The sequence below is a fragment of the Echinops telfairi genome, unplaced genomic scaffold (assembly GCF_000313985.2).
Source record: "Echinops telfairi isolate 266 unplaced genomic scaffold, ASM31398v2 ScPeMD7_7424;HRSCAF=8462, whole genome shotgun sequence".
Taxonomy (NCBI): domain Eukaryota; kingdom Metazoa; phylum Chordata; class Mammalia; order Afrosoricida; family Tenrecidae; genus Echinops; species Echinops telfairi.
In genome coordinates, this window is record NW_022111324.1 from 41,615,745 (window position 1) to 41,641,551 (window position 25,807).

Below are 25,807 nucleotides of genomic sequence, written 5' to 3' on the forward strand. Positions count from 1 at the left end.
GACAACAGAAAAGTGGGTGAAGGGAGACATTGGGCAGTGTAAGATGTGATAAAGTAATAAATTTATAAATTATCAAGGGATCCTGACCTGAGGGAGGGTAGCCGGGAGGGAGGGGTAAAATGAGGAGTTGATGCCAGGGGCTTGGTTGGAGATTAGATGTTTTGGGTGGAGAGCAGATGTTTTGGGAATGATGAGGGCAATGGATGTGCGGGTGAGCTTTACACAGTTGATGTATGTATGGATTGTGATGAGTTGTGTGAGCCCCCTAATAAAATGATTTTTAAAAATAAATAAATAGTTATTTTACAATAGATGACAGTTCTTCAAAAGCATTTCTTATAATGTCAAAGATATTGATAAAGGCAAAGAGGGAACGGACATCCATGAAAGGCAAATATTACACTGAGATGTTAGCAAAACCATTAACAGCTTCTTGAGCAGATTCCCAGCATAGTACTCCCTACTTTTCTAATTGGTATGGTAGTACAGGCTAAATGACTAAGCTATATAGCAGTGTGCAGACTAGATACATCTCATTCAAACTTTCATAAGATTGCATTATGCTCCTCCCGTAGTGCCATCTATCGGGGACATAGTCTCTCCCAGGGGACACTAACAGGCAGCAGCAGTAGCCCTGTAAAGGAAAGGCTGGTTCTTTCATCACACTAGCGTTGAGCTCTCACCAACAGTACAAACAAGAGGTGCATACACAAAATAGGAGGAAAACAGCCATTTATTTTCCCTACGGTACTTGGGGATAAATACGGATTTGTCTATTTTAAAATAAATACTTTGGAATAGAGAGCTATTATTGATTTCATCAAGATCATTTAGAATAATTAAAATGGTAACAGAAAAAAAAACTTCACAAGGTTAAAACAGGACAGAAAGTAGTGAGGGAAAATACCAATGCCATGACTACAGATGTAAATCAAGAATGTTAATATTCATTACATTTACTAAATGGAAAACATCAGTGCCTTTTTGTTTCAGGATTTTGTAATAAATCACATAGCTACTTATGGCAATAAATCTGAAAAGTGTCATTCTATCCTTAAAAGGGTGCAGATCAACTTAAAAACATCGCAAGCAATATACTAAGAATATTCACAAAAATTAGAGCATCTCTCATTATATCTTATAATAAATAACCTAGGTATAGAGTCATTAAGTAGAAATCCATTGTCAAAGAGTTTGTTTTGGGGGTCGGTATTGTAATAGAACTAAACTTTTTTTTAATCCGACTCAAAGTTACCGAAAGGAGAAGTTAATTTTGAATAATATATCTAATAGAATAATATTCTGTAACAATTTTATGGGAATGCATATTCTATTGTGTTTCTAAAAAGATTACATTGAAAGGTGCTACAAATTTGTCCTGTTGCCTTATCCTTTCATGGCAAGAAAGTATTATATAATTTCCACTAGAGGGCACTCTTGTAATCCATATTGCTTCCCCCAGCCCCACCCCCCAACCCCATAGATTTAACCATAATAAAAATAGACATGTTGGAAACTAATTTAATTTTTAGCAGAGAAAATAGCTTGATTTCAAATGAACAACATGGTACTCATGCTTTTTAAAGTGGACTTAAAATAAAAATCTTATTAATACTGACTGGTTTAAATTAGATTAACTATATCCTATATAAAAGAATGGATTGAATGTTACTAAACAGGTTTCCACTTAGGTAGTATTTTTTTTTTTACAAAGGTGTCTGTTAATAGGTACATACTAATTTAACTTATTTTTTAAAAAGTTACCATTTGAAGTTTTCTAACAGATTTCCTTATCACTTTAATCCAACATTTCAGCTTGATCATAATGGTGTTCTTCATATTGAGCCCAATTTTTTTAAGTGCTAAAAATACAAAATTTATGTGTTTTTATCAAAATTTATGGTTTGGGTTAAATTTATTTCTATTATTTTATAAAATGTATACTCAGCCTCCTATTCCACCACCACACACACACACACACACACACACACACACACACACACATTCACACAAACACATACACCTTTTCAGGCCATAATTATATGTTTTACACAATTACCTGTAACTTACAATCACCTTTTCTGGGCCAGAAGAAGTGGTAGTTCCCACCAAAAACAGTGATTGTGCTATTTCTTTCCTGTTCCAGAGAGTGAAGCTATTTAACGGGACTGTATTTCCCAGGGATCCTAGCAAGTATGCTACAATCTACTGTAGCATCTGAGTATTAACATCTTTAAGTAAAATCACTTTATTCCCAAATTTCACACACAGAATATGTCATAAACATAATACTATAGACCACATTGTACTAGAACATTTTGAACAAACCATCATTTATTATCCTGGCAAAGTATGTACTTTAGAAAATCTAAGCTATATTTTCTTATAAATTTTACAAAGGCTTCATTTTGTTTGCAACATTTAAAAATAAGAGTTTTATAATCTGTAAGACATAAGCCCTCTAGTTGTTCATGTTTTTCTTAAAGACATTAATATATTGGGAATTCTCCTAAATCCCCACACTTACCCTGAACCTGGCTTTGAAATGTCTGACTTGCACGTCATTGCATGCCAAAAGGTATGTACAACCTCTGAGAACGTTCTTTAAAGATGAAAGGACATTACTCATCAGTTATAAAGTGAGCTCATAGCTGTTGTGCGATAGTCCACAAATCCATTAGAATGATTTACGAACCATTAAATACACAAGGTTTCCAATAGCTAGGTTTTATTTTTTAAGTCTGCATATCACCTTGTGTGATAGGTAAAAGGAAAATTACAAAGATTATATTTCATTGTTAAACCACCTCCTTTATTTGTTCATTTAAGAGATAACTTTATTCATCTCTCAAACTGATGGTTTGCAAAAGAATGAAAAAAATGATGTATATATAGAAAGATCATTAATTTAATAGCACTTGGTCTTATTAATAGCAATTATGACTATTAAACACTATCAAACATCTTTTTATTTGCAATTAGTGTATTTGGGTTAGAGTCTTGATGACATTCCAAGTATGTTTATCAACGGGCACACAGATTTCTTTATACTATGTTATAAATGGAAAAACAGCCTCCCATTCATATTTCCTGATACAGGTTTTGCATAATTAATTGGATAGGCTGGATTGCAATTCGTCCCAGACATGAAGTGGTTAAACGTGATGTGTGTGCCAGGGTTTTAATAGGATTTAACAATACCATGCTTCAGTCTTCCACTTATACTAGGTTTTGTGGCGGTGGTTCTGCCTTGCTTAGGGCCATCCATCTGTTAATGTCGACTTGAAGTACAGCTACAGCTCTCTGCTTGTTCACTAGTCTAGCTGGTGTGAGTGTGTGAGTGCGTGCCTGTGGGTATGTGCTGCGCAGACACCCGGACACATATACATTATAATTGCTTAGACTAAGAATGGTTACTATTATGAGAGAGGGGACAGAACCTTAGGTTTATATAAATTTTATCTATTATTTAAAGGAAGTTCTAACCCTTGGAGAAGAAACAGCGCAGTGTGAATTTTTAAAGGTATTTCACTACCCAATTTGGACAATAGACTTAATGATCTAAACAGTGATCATTTAATTAGGTCTTCAGTATTCGAAAATAAGATTGATGAAAGAAGCAAGGGCACAGGATTAAAACTGCTCGGCATGACCAGTGGCAGTATTCTCCCTGGACCACTGGCCCTGTTTTCGATTCAACCCGAGGAGGATCCTGTCCCTGGAGTCCTGTTAGGCTGGGGCTGACGCTGGAACTGTCATCTTCCCACAAAAGGGAAAGGGTTGGGTTTTACAAATGTGAGGCCTAATTGGGAGATCTCTGTGGCGGCACCCTTAACATTTATTTAAGCCTCATCAAAAAAATGGGAAATAACCATGCTAATTAGCAGACCAGCACACAAATTACTATTTGTTGAGGGTGGATTATAAGCTCACAATCAATTTCAAAATTAAAAGTTAAGTTTAAAACAAGTTAAGTTTAAAACAAGACACGCTTAGATTGTTGTTCTAGTCTATGGTTCCCAAATCCTAAATATTCTATTTAGCTTTAAAATATCTTCTTGAAATTCAAATGACCATAATCTCAATGCATCATTTTTGTTGAGAGGGCTACCCATTCAGAGGGGACTCCTTTATACAGCTGAGATCAGACTTCTGAAATAGATAATCTGCAGAGCTAGGCCCAGCCTGGGCCAAGTATACCTTTCTTATTTAGGTAACGTTATTGACAATAAAACCATATAGCTGAGGTCTTGTAAATCAAGAGATATTTCTATACAACAGGCTGTATATATATTTCTCTAAGCCACATACTAGAATCTAAGCTATCCATACTTTGAATGGAGACAGGTCATTTGGGGGGTTCCACTACTTTAGTTCATGAGTGACTCCAGGTAGTAACTACCAAGAGAGAACATCAGATGCTGCTGCTGCTGTAAAATATCTGAAGCATAATGTATGTGTATATGTGTATGTGCATATCTACCAATAATTGAATAATGATTATGTAGCAGAATTTAATATATGTATTAGCCACAATGCCTACAGCAACACAGGAAAAATGACATGTATTGTGATTATCATCTTACAAATGAACAAAGCAAGGTTTGAAGGCAGTATGTTTTTGCTCAATGATGAACACTAGTACTTTTCCCCCAAATCAAGGTCTGGCTGCCTGTAGATTGCATGCTCTTGTCTTTGATGGCCTTCTTCTATATATAAGCACTCAACCCCTCAGGAAGGCACCCGAGTAGAGTGGCCAAGCACCACAGTTCTGGAATCAATTTGTCTGATTTTGAATACCTATTCTGCTTACTGGTGACCTATAGGACTTTGGAGATGTTTTAAAAAATCTGTTTGACCCTTTAGTTATAAATCTGAAAAATATGGATAGTAGTTGGGTTTTTTTTTTAATTCTTGGGAGTTTTACATGAACCATGTGCACAAATATACACAACCATGTCCACAGATAACAAGAAACTACCTATGCCTCCCTTCTTTCTTGGGAAGAACTGTCCAAGGCTGTTCTGGTCTACTTCTCCATGATTTTAACTCTCTAACATTAGACGTTTGGAAAATAATAATAAGGACATCGAAGTTCTCTGGACCACCAATCCTTAGGGAATATTGCTCTACGTAATGAAACTCACCATCTGGCTAATCTTCAGAAGAGTTTGGTTATTATACGTTGGCTCCTGGACCATGGCTCCTTTTGAGGCATTCCTGAGAGTGTGATTTTAACCCAAGAGAATAATGTTACTCTGCTAGTTTAGTGATCTTTACATGAGGATGAAAAGCGTATGTTCTAAGTTTATTTCCATCTACAGTCCATTCTTTGCCGTTGCTTTGTTTTTGTTAAAATGATACAACTCTTTTGTGCAGCACTAAGACTGCACCTAGGAACTTAGGCAGGTTTTGAGAGAGGTGATGAATGAATCTGAGTATCACAAAAAGGAGGAGATACTCAAAAGAGGCCACCAGAGGAAAATCATGAACTAGAGATCAGTGTCTCCACTTGCCTCTCTATGGTGCTGCCAGTAAACGGTGAGCACCTGAGGCACTGACTCCATCTAGGGGGCTGCAACATTGAGCCCCAAGTCTCGTTCCCGAGGGTCTGTGCACCTCCTGAGCAAGTGCTTTTTTCACTCTGCGGCATTTTTATACTCATTTGAGTTGCTGCTGAGTAAGAGAATGCATCTTAACAGCTTCTTCTCACACTCATTTTATCTATCTTGAGCCTTATCTAACTTAACTTTAAACTTCATTATTTTCTTTGAAGTTGTTAAATTATTTTGGAACGAGATAAAACATAAACAAATATTAGTGCCTCTGACATATGTATTGCTATCCAGACCCTGCCATTAACCACACATAGTGAACTGTTCCTTGATACTACACTGGCTCTTAGCCAAAAGTCCGACAAGTGATAACTGTTCTTTGAAATAGTTGCCCATTCAATTGAAAATCATAATATGCCCAAATCTTCTAATTATTGGGAATAAGAGTTCTTATTCTGGCAATTACCATAAATCAAAATGATCAAGGATGGTTCTAGCATCAGCTTTCTGTATCCCATAACAGACTTGGATTAAAAAAATAAAATCAGCAAGATCAAGTGAAAACCAAAGTGTGAATCAAGTACGTTTCTGTGACAAAGTAGGTATTGGTTCAGATACTGTCGCAGCTGTTTAAGGCCCTTCTCTGAGATAAGCTTCCCCTGTTCCCGCTACTCCCTTGGGGACATGGTCCTCTACCTTCTTCTTTGGCTAGAGTTGATGGAATCAAAATTAATATCTAATAAAAGTGGAAGGATTACATTCTTCCATAAGAAATGTGGATTTTTGATTCAAGAGTTTCAGCTCATTTTTAGTGGCTGCTTAAACTGAAGACCAGTTAGCTTTCAGTCAGGGGCAGGGGAGGTGGGAAAAGCCAGTGTACAGACGGCACAGTGGGCAGACACGCAGAGAGGACAGTAAGACAGGTATAAAGAAATGACTTTAAGGGACGACTCAGATGATTAGTGGAATATAAACTACTTTTAGAGCTAAATAGGGGAGTGGAGAGAAAGGGCTAAGAAACTCAGGAGTATGGAGACCAACACTGGAGCCCTGGGCAAAGTCTTGAAAGCAAAGGAGGTCAGGAATGAAGAGTCTGCTTATTAGTTTACATAATCAGGTAATGGCAACCCATAGATGGCAGTCTTCCCTTCATTGGTGGTCTTACCAGAGTCTCTTCAACACAAAAATATGGATCCTGAAACACTGGATAATTTGAGTGGAATGTAGCAAGGAAAGGTCGCAGAACCAAATATTTGGTAAGTGAATATATGAATCTAAACAGTCAAACTTCAACAGAATAAAAAACATTATAATATAATAAATAGCATTAGGTTATAAAATAAAAATATGAATGCATGAGTATTTTAATAATACTTAATAGTATCTACTTAAAATACTAAATAAATTCCTTTATAACAAATCAGAAAAGCCTATTAGATCTCTTAATACAATAAGTCCTGCTTCTCTTACTTCCTGCTTGTGTCAACATTTTTGTTATGTCCATCTGAAAAGTGTAAAATCATAATTAGTGAATCTAAATGAATTCATGGTATTATAAGAAATAATAGCCTTATAGATTCAGTATAAGTACACAATAAACACAATCAACTGGCTTGTAGAGCTTTCAGTAACCTAATACATTATTCTTTCTCCGAATTCACATCTCTTAAGAGTGAACAGAAGACAATCTGTAGTATACTTTAGAATTAAATTATCATAAAAATGTTACATCATGTTAAATGAAAGAAAGACTTAGAAATTTAAGTATGAAGAGTTGACAATATTCTTAACTTAAAAATCATATTTGGCAAAGGTACTTTCCAATTTAAACATTGTCTTCTTATCTTATAGAATCATATGGGAAACAAAGATTCCCCCGCCTTTTTTCTATCACGTAAAAATCTGTTCTTCAAGCTAAATATAACCAGAAGACTCCAGGATTAAGGCAAGACACGTTTGATGAAATGTTTAAGATGTTAACACTTAAAAACAGATAGACAATTAAATATACTGTGATGGTACAAAAAACCAGACAAATTGATAGCAAAGCCTTCATTAGGTTATAAATTAATAACAGCAGTTAAGGTAGTGGCACCAAAAAAAAAAAAAGGTTTCTACAATTCACATAATACTTATTGCATTGAAGGGCTTTTTTTAAGGCCAATCAGCATTCACCACCAAGATGTTATTACTTCCTCTGACTCACTTTCAATGTCTTCTAGTTTTGAATATTTTCAGCTTTTTTCTTGATGGAGGTTTTTCTTTGTTTTATTTCATTATTATTGATAGTTTGGTTTTCTTGTGGGTTTTTTTTGGGGGGGGTTGTTTTTCTGTAGTATATGAAATAGGAGGGGCGTGACCAAGGGTAATGTAACCAAGAGGAATTACTGAAACCCAAATGAAGGCTCAGCATGATAGTGGGACAAGAGGAAAGTCAAAGGAAATAGAGGAAAGAGCTAGGAGGCAAAGAACACTTATAGAGGTCTAAATAAATGCATGTACATGTGTACATACATTTATATATGATGGTGGGGAAATAGATTTATGTACATATATTCTAGGTTTAGTATTAAGGTAGCAGATGGACATTGGGCCTCCACTCAAGTACTTGCTCAATGCAGGAATACTTTGTTCTATTAAAGTGGCATTCCATGATGCTCACCTCCCCCATCCGATCACTGAAGACAAATGGGTACATAAGTAAATGTGGTGAAGAAAGCTGATGGTGCCCGGCTATCAAAAGATATAGTGTCTGGGGTCTTAAAAGCTTGAAGGTAAACAAGCAGCCTTCTAGCTCAGAAGCAACTAAACCCACCTGGAAGAAGCACACCAGCCTGTGTGATCACGAGGTGCCAAAGCGATCCCATTCAGTCTTAGGTAGGGTCGTAGTATAGACTCACTGGTCTCCTGCTTAAAGCCACTTGGGGGATCTTCTTATTTACGGCCATTTGACTCCTTTCCAGACAGCCAGTTGAACATAAAAGATTTATTCTCCATCCCCTCTATCTACCACTAACTAGTTGCAAGACTCAAGGGCAAGTGATGTGATCAATTGACTTCCTCCTTTGCAAACTCAGGGGTCTGTAACAAATAAAATGCTATAGCGTCTTTTCATTCTGGAATTTTGTTTCCAAAATCCACTCCAGAATTCTTGTTAAAACCAAGTTTTCTAAGGCCACATGAAACGACCTTGGTTTATACAAGGTGTGTTTACTCATGCAAACTCAGAGATACCTACGGCATTTTCCCATGGTGTAACAGTATTCTGAGATAAGCGAAAACTTCAAACATTTGTAGAAAATAAAGTATTTAGAAAAATACAGACACATATTACCCCCTCTTCTAATTTCCATGGTTTATTGTGACAGTCACATTCCCATGTATAGATTTTATATTTTGGTAGTGAAGGAAACCTGCAATGACCTGTCCATCATCGTGCCCAGTCACATTCTACAACCAGCACACATCTCTCCCTTTCTCGGCCCCCAACCCCCACCTTCCTCTCTCCAGCCCGAGTAGTAAGCTCTCTGAGGAGATGTCCTAATGAAACCTGCAGCCCCATTCTCTTACCATCAGCCTGCATGCCACCTACTTCCCACTCCTGTACCAAAATGCAGGTTTTCTTATCACACGCCAAAAAATGAAGGGTCCAAAACTGTCCCTACAGAATGCAGTGGTGGCACTGTCTACTGCCTGGTGGATTCCGACCCATAATGAGCCTATCTGGCCGAGCATGATATCAACTAAGAGAATGTGGCCCTGCGGACGAGAAGCCATCTTACCTGGGCAAGCTTACGCTTTTCTAGGGGTTCTCCCTTTTCACTGTGCAACGTGTACACCGGGGTGTATTGGACAGAACCAGAGCAGGCCCCATAATCTTCTTCATTTTCCTACACATGAAGAAATATCCAAGCACTTGTTTTAAAATACTATTTTTATTACTACAGTTACATGATTAATATGCATACCATCTGACAGACACACATAAAATAATATTTCAAGTATAAGTTTAAGGAGTCTACTAAAGTAAATGTCTTTTTAAAAATAAAATGAACTATTAATTTCCAAAATAAGTTCTCAGTATTTTGAATAATTGGGATAAAATTTTCATGAAAATCATTTTATACAGGGGAAATATTAAGTCATCCTTATTCTCTGCATAGATAAATGTAATCAAATCAAATACACTCAATACATAAAAGATTCACACAAAATTCGCTGAGGCAAATGCTCATGTACGCTCTTGTACACTTCAATTTAAAGCAACTACTATTTGAAAACCCAAGAAAACTAAACAACTGGACTCCTAGCTCAATTCTACACAAGACTTTCCCCCCCAAAATTCTCAGCTTGAAGCAAGCACTTCAATTGTGATATCAAGGCAATCAAGTTTATGAAAACATACATCCTGTTAAAGTGCCTTTGAAAAGCTCTGTAGTTCTGTGATGAAATATGCAAACAATAAAGAGATTATTCAGGAGATGCATATAGAATGGCAGAGTTGCCAGAGGGCTTGTTATGAAAAATACATTCATGAACAAAGGGCTAAGCATATTTCAAAAGTCATTAAAAACATAAATCGCATGTGATTTGTAAAGTATAAGCTTCATACTAATGGAAGGATCATGATAGAATAAAATGAAGAATATGACGTACCTTGTGTTTTAGCTTACTCTTCACTTCCTTTATCCCCTGCTTTGCATGATTTTTCGCCTAGAAAATTATAATACAAGTGTCTGGCTCAGCACGGCACTACTGCTATTTAAAGAAGAAGGACCTGAGATCACATTTCATGAAAATTGCTAACTATTCAAATCAGTTAGGAAAAGAACAAAGTAGAATGTATTTTCAGGAACACTGTACCACTTCCTATTACATCTAAATTAGTTGCTGAAAATGTGGCTAGTTTATAAATAAAAATATTAACTACAGATGCACAGGGTAACATTCAGCCTATTTTGCCTACTAAACAATAAAGGGCATAAAGGGCGTCACCCAGCTTACCAGCACCAGACTGTGTGTGAAACGGACAAGCTCAGGGCAAAGAACAGAAAGCACTTTGTAGCAGCTGGTTATCCCCACAAAGTTTGGACTTGAAGAAATTCAGACAACTTTGCAAAATCTTATTAAAGTGAATTTATAGGCAGATTAATTTTTATTAGCAAAATCCTCCTAATGGTTTGTTTCGCATCAGCCTAGTAGAGTAGAAATTAAGTCAGTCAACAATTTAAAGGCTACCCTAAGATTCACAGGGACTCTGACTCCAGCAATCGCGTCTCAGACCCTGCTCGAGCCCTGCAGGGAACAGCTGAACGAATGGCTACTGGGGTGGGTGGTGGTGGCTTTCATGGAGGCCTGAACCTTTGTTCCTTGGAAATTCCAACTCAAAGTAGTCAGAGTTAAAACTAGAAAGGGAATTCACATTTTGTTATTTTTTCTCAGTGTGGTAGTTACATAACTTCATGTCAACTTGAACATACATAAAATGTAGGGGTGGTATTCAATCTGTCAACCAGATCACTGCCTGATGGTGCCTCCTTGTGGGCATGGCCTTCTCATAAGAAGCCCTGGGAAGCTCTCCTGCCCTCTCTGCTTGCACCTTCCTTCTGGCTGACCCTGATTGGTGCCAGAGACCTGTGATACGTCCGCTGCCATTGGATCCACATGACTTTGCACCCACCAACCTGTGATATTCCTGAATTCTGCATCACTGCAAGTGGCTGCATGAATCTGAAGAGGGACTTCTGGACTTGAGCTTGACAGGGATGGGATGTTTTCTCGATATATAATTACTTCTTGATATAAAGCTCTTTTTTATACATGCATGAGTGTCTCCGGATTTGTTTCTCTAGTCGACCCAGCCTACCACACTAAGTATATGATTATGTGTTGGATCTTGCGTGGTAGTACAACATCCTTATAAAGCTAGATGTTGTGATAAATAAATAATAAAGTTAGTATTATTATTGCTCCATTGTGCAAAGGAAAATGGGGAAAGTGGCTTAAAGAGGATCAGTCCATACAATCATGATTCAAACCTCAGGTACATTTGATTCCAAAGTCAAATTCCTTTCCACCTCAGAAGAGAGAAACTAAGGTTATTTAAAAATAAATGGACTGAATGTATGCCTTTTGGCACAGGGTATGAATTGCTGGAGTGTTAAGTGGTAGAGAAGCAGTTCAATTCTACCAGTCACTCAGTGGGAAAACATGAGGCTTTCTACTTCCCTAAAGATTTTCTGCCTCGGCACCCCTATTGAGTAATTCTACTCCATGCAAGTGGGCTTCTATGTTTGGCATAAAATCCACAGCCATGAGACGAGCTTCATCCGGAAGACATAAAAACTAACGGGATGCACTCAAGACCTAACTGCAAGTCCTTGCTGCTTCTACGGACCACCTACTTTTCTCAAGCTGCGTCCAGAAAGAGTCATGTCCTTCCTTCCCACGCTTCTTGAGGGGAAGATCTTATATCTCTATTACTATCCGTAGTACACACCAAAGTATTTGGCATATGGTACCTCCTTGAGAAATATAAAAAATTAAACTGAACAATTATTTTTAGTGTAAATTAGACAAAACCATTACATCTTACACATCATAAAAAACAATCTGAAAGGTCAAATAACACTTTCCATGGTTCTTTGCAGTCAATAACACATTTTTATATTCATGATTTTCTTCATAAAGCTACTGCTATTTTTTTTTAAATCCCTTTTTACTTAAAAAACAAAAACTCACTGTCATCCAGTTGACTCTGACTCACGGTGGCCCTAGAGAACAGAGTGGAACTGTGCTTGTGGGTTTCTGACTGTCCATCTTTACAGTAGAAAATTTCGTCTTTCCCTCAAAGTCCTGACCTTGCAGTTTGCAGGCCAACAGGCCACCCATGATGCCACCATGGCTCCCAGTTACTGACTAGAGCCTGTATTAATCTCTACATTTCAGTGAGATAAAATAAAATCATTACCAAGAGAAAATACTTTCATTCCTACCTTCTAGGATTTGTATGTAGCTACTATTGCATTTGAATTGTGGTGCTGCAGAAGAATATTCAAAGTCCAATGGCCTGCTAATCGAACAAACTCCTCTGTCTTGGAAGAAGCACAGCCAGAGGAAAGAATGGGGAGATTTCGCCTTACGTACTTTGGACATGTTGTCGATAGAGACCAGTCCCTGGAGAAGGACACCATGTTTGGTAAAGTAGAGGGGCAGTGGAGGAGGGAAGGCCTCCAAGCGGAGGGATTGATACAATGAGCTAAAACACAGGAACAATTGTGAAGAGAATGCAGGTTCGTGCAGGGTCAGAACTGACTCGATGGTACCTAACAACAACACCTTTTGCTCACAACTGAAGTACAATTCAGCTTATGTAACCATCTCTACTATCAAAACCTTTCTGATTCACACGAATCTTTTCAGATGCTCCTTAGTGTATGTAGTTGAGTCTGGTGTTGACTTCACCCATCATTCTATAATCTGCGTACTGATTCATTTAAATACCTCTTCTCTAGTTTCCCTTTGACTGTTTCATGACTAATGTGGAGCACAGGTTCTCTTTACCTTTTCAATTTACCAAACTGGATCAAAACAGATTGAAACTTGCCAGTGTTCAAGGAATCTCTACAGAAAAACACCAAGAAAATGGTTTTGTGTGAGAATTTAAAATGCAGACTTAAGAAAGTTTGCTTAGAAAATCTTTTTGCCACATCAGGTATGCACTTCACTGTACTGTTTTCCATAAATTTGTGAGAAATTACACAGGCCAACTCAAGTTTTTTTAATGGCTACTGTATCCATGGGGGAAAATCTGGTTATGAAACATTGTTTACATCGGCACATACTGATCAGTACTTCTAGATGTACTAATCAGTTCAAAGCACACGACAGCCCAACAGGGACAGAAACACAAAAGCAAGGGCTTGTTGTTAGGTCGGGTGGCCATTCGGTTTTGACGCACAGTGACCCGGAGGCACAACAGGATGAAACACTGCCCAGTCCTGTGCCAGCCTCCCAACTGCCATGTTTGAGCCCACTGTTGCAGACAGAGTCAATCCAGCTCCTGAGGGTCTTTCTCTTTCCCACGCACCCTCTACTTTACCAGCATGGAGTCCTTTGCCAGGGACTGGTCTCTCCTGATCACTTGTCCAAAGTATGTACGAAGTCTCCCCCCCACATACTCCCTTGAGAATAAGGGACCTTTGGATTGTACGTCTTATTTTTTTTATTCACAGTAAAATACCTAGTTCGTGATAGAAACTTGAGTGTTTTGTTTAATAATTGAAATACAGGTAAAAACAGTGTCCTTGATTTTTTAAAATACATTAGCTACAGAAAAGAAAGGAAAATATTGTTATGCCTATGCCATAGAAATTAGGAATATTGTTTGAAGAAATATATGGCCTAAGGAAGAACTTCAGACTATACGCCATTCTCCAGGTTGGCACAAGAAACCTAATTGTCACACTCACCTTTTGAGGGCTATGAGTTATTTTCAGTTTGAGGCTATTATGATTACAGCTGCTATGATTATCTATAGAAAAGTCTTTGTATGAGCATAGGTTTTATTTCTCTCATGAGCAGAATTTCTAAGACACCTGATATGGGGACCTTTAACTACTGACAATATGAGAGTACCAGTGTTGAAAAAGAGTGCTTGCCAATCTGTGGTGCTATCAGTCTGTTAAAGTCTCGTTGTAATGTTCTACTTGTATTTCCCTCAATAAATAATTATGTTTTGTATCATTCAATATGGAAATTTTTAAAAAAAGAATATATGCCATTTTGGAAAGTCAAGTTTAGGTACAACATATAGGACAATGATCTCAAGATTAGATCTTAAAAGTGATTGAGTATGTCTTGAAGCTATTTATTTTACATTATTTGCAAGAATAATTCTCCACAGAGAGAATTCTTAATTTAGGAACATTTTGCTGCTTTGATGAACAGGATCTGAAATAGCATATTCAACTGATTAGAAGGATAAAGTTATAAATAACCAATGAGAGTTTGAAAATGTTTGCTTTATCTTTGTGCTTTTGTGGAAGAGTATGGGTGAGAATAACAGACGAATGGATTAAAAAACTGTGGTACATACATACAATGGAGTACTATGCATCACTAAAAAGCAGCGATGAATGCATGAAGCATATCGCCACATGGGAAGAACTGGAGGAAATAATGCTAAGCGAAGTAAGCCAAGCACAAAAGGTAAGTTTATATATATATATGTATATATATATAAAAGAAAGAACAGAAAGGTAAATGCAAAAGAAGCACAAGGAAAAAGCTACAGTAGTATACAAACACTCTAAGGGCAAGGTTCAGGTAGTATGGCAGGTGCCAGACCAAATCCAGGGGTACATAGGGTAGCCAACCACAAAGGGGAGGGGAGGGAACACGGGAAAGGAAAAAAAAAAAGGGATATGTGACTGGAGAATAGGACACTGACCACCCAAGGGAAGGGTATTGTTTGTGTCTTCACAGGGAAAGAGGGACCAGATTTAAGCCAGTGCCAGATGAATGCAGCTTGTGGGGAAGGAGTGGGGAGCCAGCGGAGGGGTCTAAGGGCTCAGCCCCCATGCCAGCTTCGTGGACAACTGCCCCTCCCCACAGAAGAATTTACTTGAGAGGACGGCAGTGAAGCTGCAGCTCTGAGAGAGGGGCATGTCTGACCAGAGCAAATGGGAGCACTTAGGGGGAGGAAGAGAGTGGAGAGCATCCTGACGCACCAGGCCTGGAGGACGACATCCCCGTTCTGAACAGCCAATGGACAGAGTGGACAATATGGCTGATCCCACCACAAGACACGCCATCCCTTGATGGCCCCGGGCTCTAAGGGGGACAACACTGGAGACTGTGTCTGGACTGACTCAGACTGACCCTGAGACACCGAGGCAAACCACTGAAAGCGTGCGGCAGAGCAACCGTGGGAGCAGAGCAGAGAGCCCCCAAGGGAGTACAAAGGACAGACTCTGGGGTCAGAACATGGTACCCCATCGGTCCTGACTGAAGGACACGCCTAGAGATCAAAAATCAGACCTTGATCTATATATAGGTTTTTCTTTCTGCTTAAAAATTGTTTTCTTTTAATTAATTTATTCTTCTATGGGATATTGGTTAACTTTTTTGTTGCCATCGATGTGTTCTCACTGATCGCCTATCTTGTCATGGCTTGGTTTTTGATGCATATTATTATCTCTACAGATCTATCTAGATAAGATAGGCTGGATGAATAGTCTGGCGAAGAAAACAACTGGACCAATGGTTCCAGGGGGACATGGGAGAGGGGGAGGCGGGGGTAAGGAGATGGTGCTGATCAACCCAGGGACAGGGGAGCAACAAGTGATCCAAAAACAGTGTCAAGGAGGGTGTGAGAGACCTGGTAGGGATTAAGCAAGGGCAATGTAACCTAGAGAAATCACTGAAACCCAAAGGAAGGCTGAGCATGATAGTGGGACAAGAGGAAAGTAAAGGTAAATAGAGGAAAGAACTAGGGGATAAAGGGTATGTATAGAGGTTATAAGACTGGAATGTATACATATGTAAATATATTTATATAAGAGTGTGGGGAAACAGATCTACGTGCATATATTATAGGTTTAGTATTAAGGCAGCAGATGGACATTGGGCCTCCACTCAAGCACTTACTCAATGCAGGAACACATTGTTCTATTAAATTGGCATTCCAGGATGCGCACCTTCCCAACACGATTGTTGAAGAAAAATGTGAACATAAGCAAAGGCGGTGAAGAAAGCTGACGGTGCCTGCCTACCAAAAGATATAGCGTCTAGGGTCTTAAAGGCTTAAAGCCAAACAAGTGGCCATCTAGCCTAGAAGCACCAAAGCCCACATGGAAGAAGCACACCAGCCTGTGCAATCACGAGGTGTCGAAGGGATCAGGTATAAGGCGTCATCAGAACAAAAAATCTTACCATAGTGAATGACGGGGGGATGCGGAATGGAGACCCAAAGCCCATTAGTAGGCCACTGGAGATCCCTTTGCAGCGGGGTCTCGAGGAGGAGATGAGCCAGTTAGGGTGCGATGTAGCAACAATGAAAAATACAACTTTCCTCTAGTTCCTAAATGTTTCCTTCCCACTCCCACTATCATGACACGAATTCTACCTTGCAAGTCTGGATGGACCAGAGGAGGTATACTGGTACAGATGGGAGCTGAAAATACAGGGAATCCAGGGTGGATGAGCCCTACAGGACCAGTGGTGTGAGTGGCGAAACAGGGAGGGTAGAGGGAGAGTGGGTAGGAAAGAGGGAACCGATTACAAGGAACTATATGTGACCTCCTCCCTAGGGGAAGGAGAACCGAGGAGTAGGTGGAGGGAGACGTCAGACAGGGCTAGATATGACAAAATAACAATTTATAAATTATCAAGGGCACGTGGGGGAGGGGGAGAAGGGTGGGAGGGGAAAAATGAGGACCTGGTGCCGGGGGCTTGAGTAGAAAGGAAATGTTTTGAGAATGATGAGGGCAATGAATGTACAAATGCGCTTCACACAATTGATGTATGTGTGGATTGTGATGAGAGTTGTATGAGACCCTAATAAAATGATTTTAAAAAAAAAAAGAAAAGAAATATCCTCTCTAGCCAATGATGTAATTTTAACCAGTGATTTCTTTTTGCTCAATATTAACTGTAAACTGAAATATGAGGCAATTTGAAAGAAAATTAGAAAACATCCTAAGTTACATATCTATCATGTAGAAAACTGTGTCATTTTACCAAAAGAAGAAAACTTACAAATTTATATGCTGTCCTCACAGCAGGAGTTGCTTTGGTCATTGCTGTGTTGAACAGTGCGCCTCCTTTCTGCAAAGAAAAACAGCCACAGAATTCCACATTGTATTACTAAGACATGGAATTCCACAAAGTATCACTAAGACACGTAATTCCACTTTGTATAACTAAAACATAGAATTCCCCTGTGTATTACTAAAACACAGAATTCCACAAATTATTACTAAGACACGCAATTCCACTTTGCATTACTAAGACACGTAATTCCACAAAGCATTACTAAGAGTATTGAGAAAGAACTCTTCTCACAAGGAAAATACAGCTCTGCAAAATGATTTCATGTTTGGTATCTTCAGATATAGAGAGCTATGTGCTGCTTAATACTCACAATACGTTCTAAATAGGACATTATATGATTTGGACTTTGAGAAAACATTGAATTTATATAAGACTTTGGCAACTTTCTTGGGTGTAGCCCAAGAGCCTACACCCAAAGCCATATAATTTTCTGCTTTTTCATCAAAACTCACAGAGTCACCACTCAGTCTCCTTATGCAGCAAAATAATGGTGTTTGGAGCACTTCAATCACCCAGAGCTAGCACTAAACGATATTGTAGTCTGCTCCTGCTTTTGCTTTAAGCTCCTTGAACAAGCATTGTGGCTTAGGAGTGACTGTTAATGTCATTTTTGTCTTTGGTCTTCAATCCATATAACTAGTAATTTCTCCACGTCTGCTATAAATAAACCCCAACTCAAACACTCATTGCCATTGACTCAGTTCTGACCCGTGGCGACCCTAAGACAGGGTGGAACGCCCTCTGTAGATCCCCCTCTCATTTCTGTTTACTTTGTACCTTTCAGTGGACTTGTGTGTGACCTTTAATAGTTTGGAAAAATTTTGTGTGTGTTTGAGATTAAATCCTCTATGTCTCATACCCTGATTAGGATTTCTGGACTCTTAACACAACATTGTAGGCCCATGGACATATATTCAGGTGAAAGTTACCCACATGGGCATTATGATGCACATGACTGCATACATCAGCATAGATTTGTGTTGCTTAATGTACACGAAACACGATGTTATATGATTTGGGCACTGAGCACTACTTTAAAATCTTATGGGAACCTACAAAGAATCAAGCTCACTGCCACTGTTGCTACTGGAGTGGGCAGCAGGTCACAGCAATGGGCAGAGGCTGCAACAACAACCAGGTTGAGAAGGCAGGAGTCCAGTGAGAGGAAGTGAGCAGGGAAGTGAGCCTGATGCACTACTCCATCCCCCTGAGCACCAGGAGGGCCCCCCCCAACACCCCCCTCCCCATTACTGCCCGCCTGCCCAGCAAAGCCCAAGAGCCTACATCCAGAGCCATGTAGTCAGCTTCCATGCCTGCACTGCACCTGTGGCCCAGGGCTGCAAGAGTCTGGGCTTAGGATGTTCAGAATCAGTAAGGGAAATTACAAACGAGAGTCCCTATCCCCTTAAAAACAACAACAACAAAATGAAGAAGAAGAAGAACCTTGTTTATAAACACATAAGGCTTCCAAAAAGTTCACCTGTGCAGTTTTGGCAAGTCTGAACATAATCAGTATATATTTGAAAGAAGATTTAAAATCATTTTATTGATTGTTTTGATATTATGGAATAAAATTGTAATTTAGAAGATCACTCACTAGAAATAATAAAACTTCCATTAGGTCCTACTACACTACCTAGTTTCTTGCTCAGGAATACAATACATCATCCTCAGTAACTACAGAGATTGGTTCCGAAGCATAAACTGCTTCCTTCACACCTACATGTAGATGTAAACTGCCGATAGTCAAGTCTCCCAAATAAAGTGGTGCAGTATTTGTGTATAACCGATCGCACATTCTCCTGTATAATTTAAATCATCTCTATAGTACTCAATACAACGTAAATGGTATGTAAGCTAAAATTTAAACGCCTTCTTAAGCGTTGAGAGGTTGTTTAGATATCTGATTGCTCCTCCCTCCCACCAGCAGGTTGAACCTGTAGATGAGGAGCTGCAGATACAGAAGGGCAACTGTGTAAGATGACAGTATAAATTTGCTTTTCCACTAAAAACCATTTCTCTCTAAGGGGAAAATTTTCATTTTAAAATTATCTTTATGAACATCAACAAATTATCTGTGTACAATAAAAATGTTTAAATCTGAAAGGATGCACACATTTCAAAAATGCAAACGTTTTCACAGCATATGTTTAAGGAACATTTCTCCACATATGCTAGTATGTACTAGAGTAAAAGAACAAATTTTGAACACTTATAATTACCTTGACTGTATGCACCCATTGTTGATATGACCTCGGATTCCCTGTAATATATTTTAAAAAAAGAAAAAAGATACTAGGATTATTTTACTAAAAATGAATCCATAAATCAAAATTCATTAAGAATGATTATTACCAGCATATTAGATGTAGCTTACTTATCTGCAATACTGTGCAAAAACAAGGCACTATAATAACTTCTAAATTGCTCTAATTGTTATGAGCACAGTAATTATCACTTTTAAGAAGAATCATTTTCTCTTTACTCACTTATGAATTTATTGTAATTAAATAGTCTATCTCCTTTCATTTTAATATTAACTTCTAAGGGAAAAATTCCTATGCATTTTAGATTAATATTTCAATGTTTCTTATCAATGTTACATTTTACAAAGTTTGCCTCTTTTGTTCAAGTAGTTTCCTTTTAATGTAGTATTTTATCAAAATAGAGAGTACTGAAGAGAACAAGGATCCTACATAAAACTTATTGGTAGACATGCTTTCTTAATCAACTTGTGAGACTTACATCACTCATATATCTCAATTAATAACTACCAAACATGGAATATCATATATTTTATTTTAAAATAAAATTAGATAAATGAAACAGATGGCAGCTGTATCAATACAGAAATGTGTTTGTTTATTATTCAGCCATTAATGTTTGAGCCAAGCACAAGGTGAAATTTTTAAAAGTTTATTTAGAAATGTACAAAATCTTGCAGAAAATATTTCTTTGTTAAATTACAGTATGCATTAATAGATAATTTAACTTTAATGTCATTAAATTTAAGCTAGAGTACCGACACTATTTTCTAGTTATAAATCTGTACGCCTGAAAGATATGCAAGGAAATCTGAAGTGACACAGCATGATCGTTATTTTAAAACCAGACCCACTGCCATCGAATTAACTGCCCCTTATTCTGACCCTACATGGCAGAGGAGAACGGCTCCTCAGGGTTCCAGAGGCTGCAAATCTTACGGAAGCAGACTGACTCATCTTCCTTTCAGGGTCAGCTTGTTGAACCACCCACCAGCCTTTAAGTTAGCGGGCCAATGCTTAGGCCAGGGTGCCACCACAATATAGTTTAGTTGAATTACTCACTAGCATCCAGTCCACTCTGACTCACAGTAACCCTGAAAGGCAGAGTACATCTATGCTTAGGGTATCTGAGGCAATACGTTTTATAGGAACAGACAGCCTCGTCTTTCTCCTCCAAGTAGGTGGTAGGTTTGAGCCACTGGCGTGGCAGCCATTCGTCCAATGGTTACCCACCAGGCCACCATGCTCATCTCACAGTTGTTAGCTCAAATGCTGACAGAACGTTATATTAAAATTGTGAAACGGCATATTCCATTATAAATACGATTGATAATTTAGTCAGAAAGATGGTGTTAAATGGTGAAAAGGAAAAGGAAAACACCTCATCCAAAGAAATGTTTTATATAAACCAATTTCAGTTAGATTAAGCTGCCTTCTTGCTTGCTTCAAAGCTTTAAAACTCTCCAAATCATAAGGGCACAAGTCACAATAAGAAACAAATGCCCGTGGGTGAAGGGAGACAGCGGACAGTGTAAAATATGACAAATCAATAATAATTTATAAATTATCAAGGGTTCATGAGAGAGGGGGAAAAGTGAGGAGGTGATACCAAGGGCTCAAGTACAAAGCAAATGTTTTGAGAATGTTGCTGGCAACAAATGTACAAATGTGCTTGACACGATGAACAATGGATGGATTGTGATGAGCGTTGTACGAGTCCCCAATACAATGATTTTAAAAAGAAAAAAATGCCCATTGACTACTCACAACTATCCAGGAAACACAAACAACCACGAAGTCAGACTGTGTTCTCCAAACAAATGATGGAGTTAATTTTAAAGAATGCATTACCTCTTGTGTTCCTACAAAACTGAGGCAGTGCATCAAGGCCCCAAAGGTTACCTTCCACTATTGCATCTGCACCCCTCTTCAGGCATACCTTATTGTATTGTTCTTTGCTTTCTGGAACTTTACAGATGGAAGGTTTTAGGCAACCCTGTGTCCAGAGCAAGGCTATCAGAATTTTTCCAATAGCATATGCTCATTTTGTGTGACTATCATGGTTTAGTAATTCATATATCACAAAGTTTCTCATAATGCTATCCACACTTAATAGACAACAATATAATATAAACATGCCTTTTTATAGGCATCTGAAAACAAAAAAAAAGTCAAAATTTGTTGTATTGCTATATTTTACTTTTGTAGTAGTCTGAAACCAAACTTTCAATGTCACCAAGGTATGTGTGTACTCAACATCAGGAAAACTGTTCCCAGATCTGAAAGCACTATCAATGGTCCCTAAGTTATGATGGAGTTCTGCTCTGACAAGGAGTGGTCCAAAGTTGATTCTGATATAAGATGAATGCCTCCTTTTTGTTGTCGTTGCTATTGCCTTGTATTACCAGGAACAAGAATCTGATCTTTATTTGCTTTGGGGGATGAGGAACATTACACCTGAGAATGCTAACATCAGCAAAACACACATTGTAACATTGTAAATATCACGAATGAAAAGATGTACTTCCCAGAGTCCCTCAAAAGGGCTGTTGTAAGTATGGTTTGCGGTAATGCAGATACACAGTCTGGAACTACCTATAATCTGTTAAAGCTGTTTTCCTAACATACAAATAACAGGCAAGATAGCCTCCATTTTTGAAAGCACACTACTTAACAATTTCTCTAAAGACTTCTGGCCTAATGGAATTTTTAAAATTTTATTTCTCATCTGAAATGATGAGATATTCAAAGTTACTCTATGAATGTATTTCACAAGGAGATTTTATTAAGAACAACAATTTTTTTAAACTGTCCTCACCTAACTTGTTCACCATTTTTTACCTCTCTATTTAAAAGTTTCATCAGTTCATAAGTTTTTATCTTGTTATTAAAATGAATAAATTTGAATCACATATTTAGGACATAATAATTTTTCCAAAGCATTCTTAAAACTGTTTTATTTTCATTATTTGCCCCCAAATCTAAGAAAGCATAAGTAGACATCAATTTATATGTATTGATCCAGAAAGCAAAGTATGTTTAACCCTCTGAAGCCTAAAGCCTACAGCTATCATAAAACATTAGAGCAATTGTAAAGAGGTCAGAGTCCATTATTTAGAATTAAGATGAACAAAATAATTGTCAAATCAAACTCACTACCATAAAGCCAATTCCAACTAATAGTAACTGGCAGGTCACAAAATGCTTTTACTTGGATATGAGGGGCCTTCAAAAAGTTCCTGGAAAAATTCCTTTTCCTTTAATTCGATTTTCCATGAATATTTTTAATCCCCTTTATATTTGAACTGTAATTTTCTATTCTAAAATAGTTCGTGAAAGAATGGGCTCTCTATTTTTTGAGGTATTAGCCACTGACAACCTTCTAAATAACAGCAGGAGTGGTGCCAGGATATAGCGCCTCCTGTGGAAGGTGCAACTGGAGAAGAGCTGCCTCCTCAAAGCAGACTTGAACCTAACGACACAGAGGGACTCAAGCTTTAAGACCACTTGCTGATGTTGCAGACTCAAAGTGAGAAGGGAAAAAAGACAAAAGGAAAGCTGTAAACACCCATGAGAAAGTGGAAGGTACAATTCACAAAGTATGGCTCTATGAAAATTGAAACTTCATAAAAACAAAACAAGGCAATACTTCATGGCTTAAAATCAGGAAAGGTGTGCACGAGGGATGCATCCTTTCACCATACTTATTCAATCTGTATTCTGAGGAAATAATCTGAAAATCTGAAATATATGAAGAAGAATATGACATCAAGACTGGAGGTAAGCATGTTAACAATCTGATACGCAGAGAACACAATATTGGTTGCTGAAAGCAAGGACCGGAGGCAGTTGCTGATGAAAATCAAGGACTGAAGGTATCAGCATGGATTACAACTCAATGGAAAACACACAAAGACCCTTGCAACTGGAGTAGCAGACATCACCACAAAAAATGGAGATAAGACTGAAATTGTCGAGGGTTTCATCTTGCTTGGATCCACAATCAATGCTCCTGGAAGCAGCAGTCAAGAAATTAAGTGAGATTTTGCAGTTGTGCAAATAAATGTAAGTTGTTATCATTATAAACACTTTAAATACAGTACTTTTATTTCCTGATTCATTATTCCTTCAAATATGAAATTTACTGTAAGACTATAAGACAGAGCATTTAAACTAGACAAATTTTTCTGTCATCATTTCCTAAGGAAGTTGAAAAGTAAAAAGGGCTACTCAGAGCAGATATTTTGTAAAGGGACAGCCCTGGATGAGAATAAACAATAATAAGAGTAATCTACAATTATTGCTATAGGGACAAACATACAGTCAAAGAATAGATTACTTAAAGCAATAGTAAAATATACGCTACAATTTAAGTCCATTCCTGCAAAGTAATCTTTAAAGGTTGACTCTTCAAATTTATTCCTTTTAAGATCTAAGTTTTATATTCCAACAAAATTTATGACAAGCGAGCTATTCTTTGGTGATACTTAAAAACCATATGACTATTTTTCTCCTAAATAGTGAATTTAAGTGCCAAAACAATTTCTAAGTCCTTCTTTAAAAAAAAGTGAATTATGGAAGTAAAAGCATTATTAAGGAAATTCTTAGCACTGTTTTTAGTAATTAAAGAACGTTTTCTCACACTCCAGGTCAAAATATCTTTGCTCCGCATGTGCAGACTTTCTTTCCCAAGACTTCGCTCCTCATGTGGATTTTCTCTTACAAATGCCAGAGTCTATACCAATGTTAGCAATTTACTGCGATTTATCTTAAAAAAGTAAATGGGCTAACCTATTTAATGATCCCAGAAAAATAATACACTAAAAACTAATTATCATTTACTAATTCTTTAAATTTCCTTGGTACCTAAGTTGGTTTTTAAAAATGAAAAAGAAATAAATGACAGACTGACCAGATTAATTGCAAAGGACAAAGAAACAAACACTATTAGTGCAGAGGATCTGAAATGTTCCTCTTCCAAAGTTTAGACAATTTGTTGTGAATATAACAAATGGTTTTATTTGAAACAGGAAAAAGTTTCCTATGAAAAATAATCATGTTCCTAACTATGCAGTATTCATACATACATTTTTCACAGATCACTCTTTGTGCTTTTCCTTTTTCTAACTCATATTTTTAACTTCTAGGGATATTCCTGCCTTTACATATTTCTTGTATTACTTTCCCTTTGAGGGTTAAAGTTGAATAACGGGATCCCCAAGACTATGACCGTCTGTCACCCTTCAGTTCTACAACCGAAGACAAAAGAAGACACACACACACACATTGTTAGATCATTTAACCAAGTGTTTACCCAAGGACAGAGGACTAGGAAAGAAAGATGAATGGAATTAGCAAACACAACAGCGAGGAAACAAGATGACCCAGGGTATAATCAGGGGATTAAAACTGGATGAAGTAAGCCCAGAATTAGCAGAGAACTCCTCAAGAACAAGGACAAAGTGGGAGGGCTTGCTTTACCTGACTTTAGCACCTACTATACAGCAACAGTGGTCAAAACATTGTGGTACTGGTATAATGACAGATACACCAATGGAAAGTAACTGAAAACTCAGAAATAAAAAATCAGCATACAGACAACTGATTTTTGATAAGGGCCCAAAAATATCAAATGGGAAGCATATAGCATCCTCAATAAGTGATGCTGGGAAAAATGGATATCAACCTGCAGAAAAATGAAGCATGACCCTTACCTCATTCCATGCACTAGAATAAACTCAAGCTGAATCACAGACCTTGAGGTAAAACCCCAGAATAACAGGGCCATTAATAAGGGAATTGGGACAAACCTGAGAACTTTGGCACAGGGAATACATAGGCTATCAGAAACAGGGAAGGACACAAATACAGAGGAGTCACAAATTGACAAGTGGGATGTACTGAAGATAAAACACCTGTGTTCATCAGAAGAATTCACCAAGAGACAGGGAAAAGGAAGTGGGTGTTAACAAACCCAGGGACAAGGGAAGAATAAGTGATCCAAAATCGATGGCAAGGAGGGTGTAGGAGGCCTGGTAAGGCTTGATCAAGGGCAATATAACCAAGAGGAATTACTGAAACCCATTGAAGAGTGAGCATGATAGTAGGACAAGAGGAAAGTAAAAGGAAATAGAGGAAAGAACTAAGAGGCAA

The 25,807-nt window shown here is 37.9% G+C and overlaps 1 protein-coding gene across 1 annotated transcript in view; it reads right to left on the reverse strand.

Annotated features, from left to right (window-relative positions):
* DENND1B (DENN domain containing 1B) overlaps positions 1-25,807 on the reverse strand; it is a 224,582-nt gene that overhangs the window by 26,448 nt on the left and 172,327 nt on the right. The window contains exons 16-19 of the mRNA XM_045298174.1: positions 19,613-19,653; positions 17,316-17,384; positions 10,212-10,268; positions 9,338-9,445 (exon numbers count right to left, since the gene is read on the reverse strand). Of these exons, the coding sequence (XP_045154109.1) occupies positions 9,338-9,445; positions 10,212-10,268; positions 17,316-17,384; positions 19,613-19,653 (275 nt within the window). The remainder of the gene's footprint in view (positions 1-9,337; positions 9,446-10,211; positions 10,269-17,315; positions 17,385-19,612; positions 19,654-25,807) is intronic.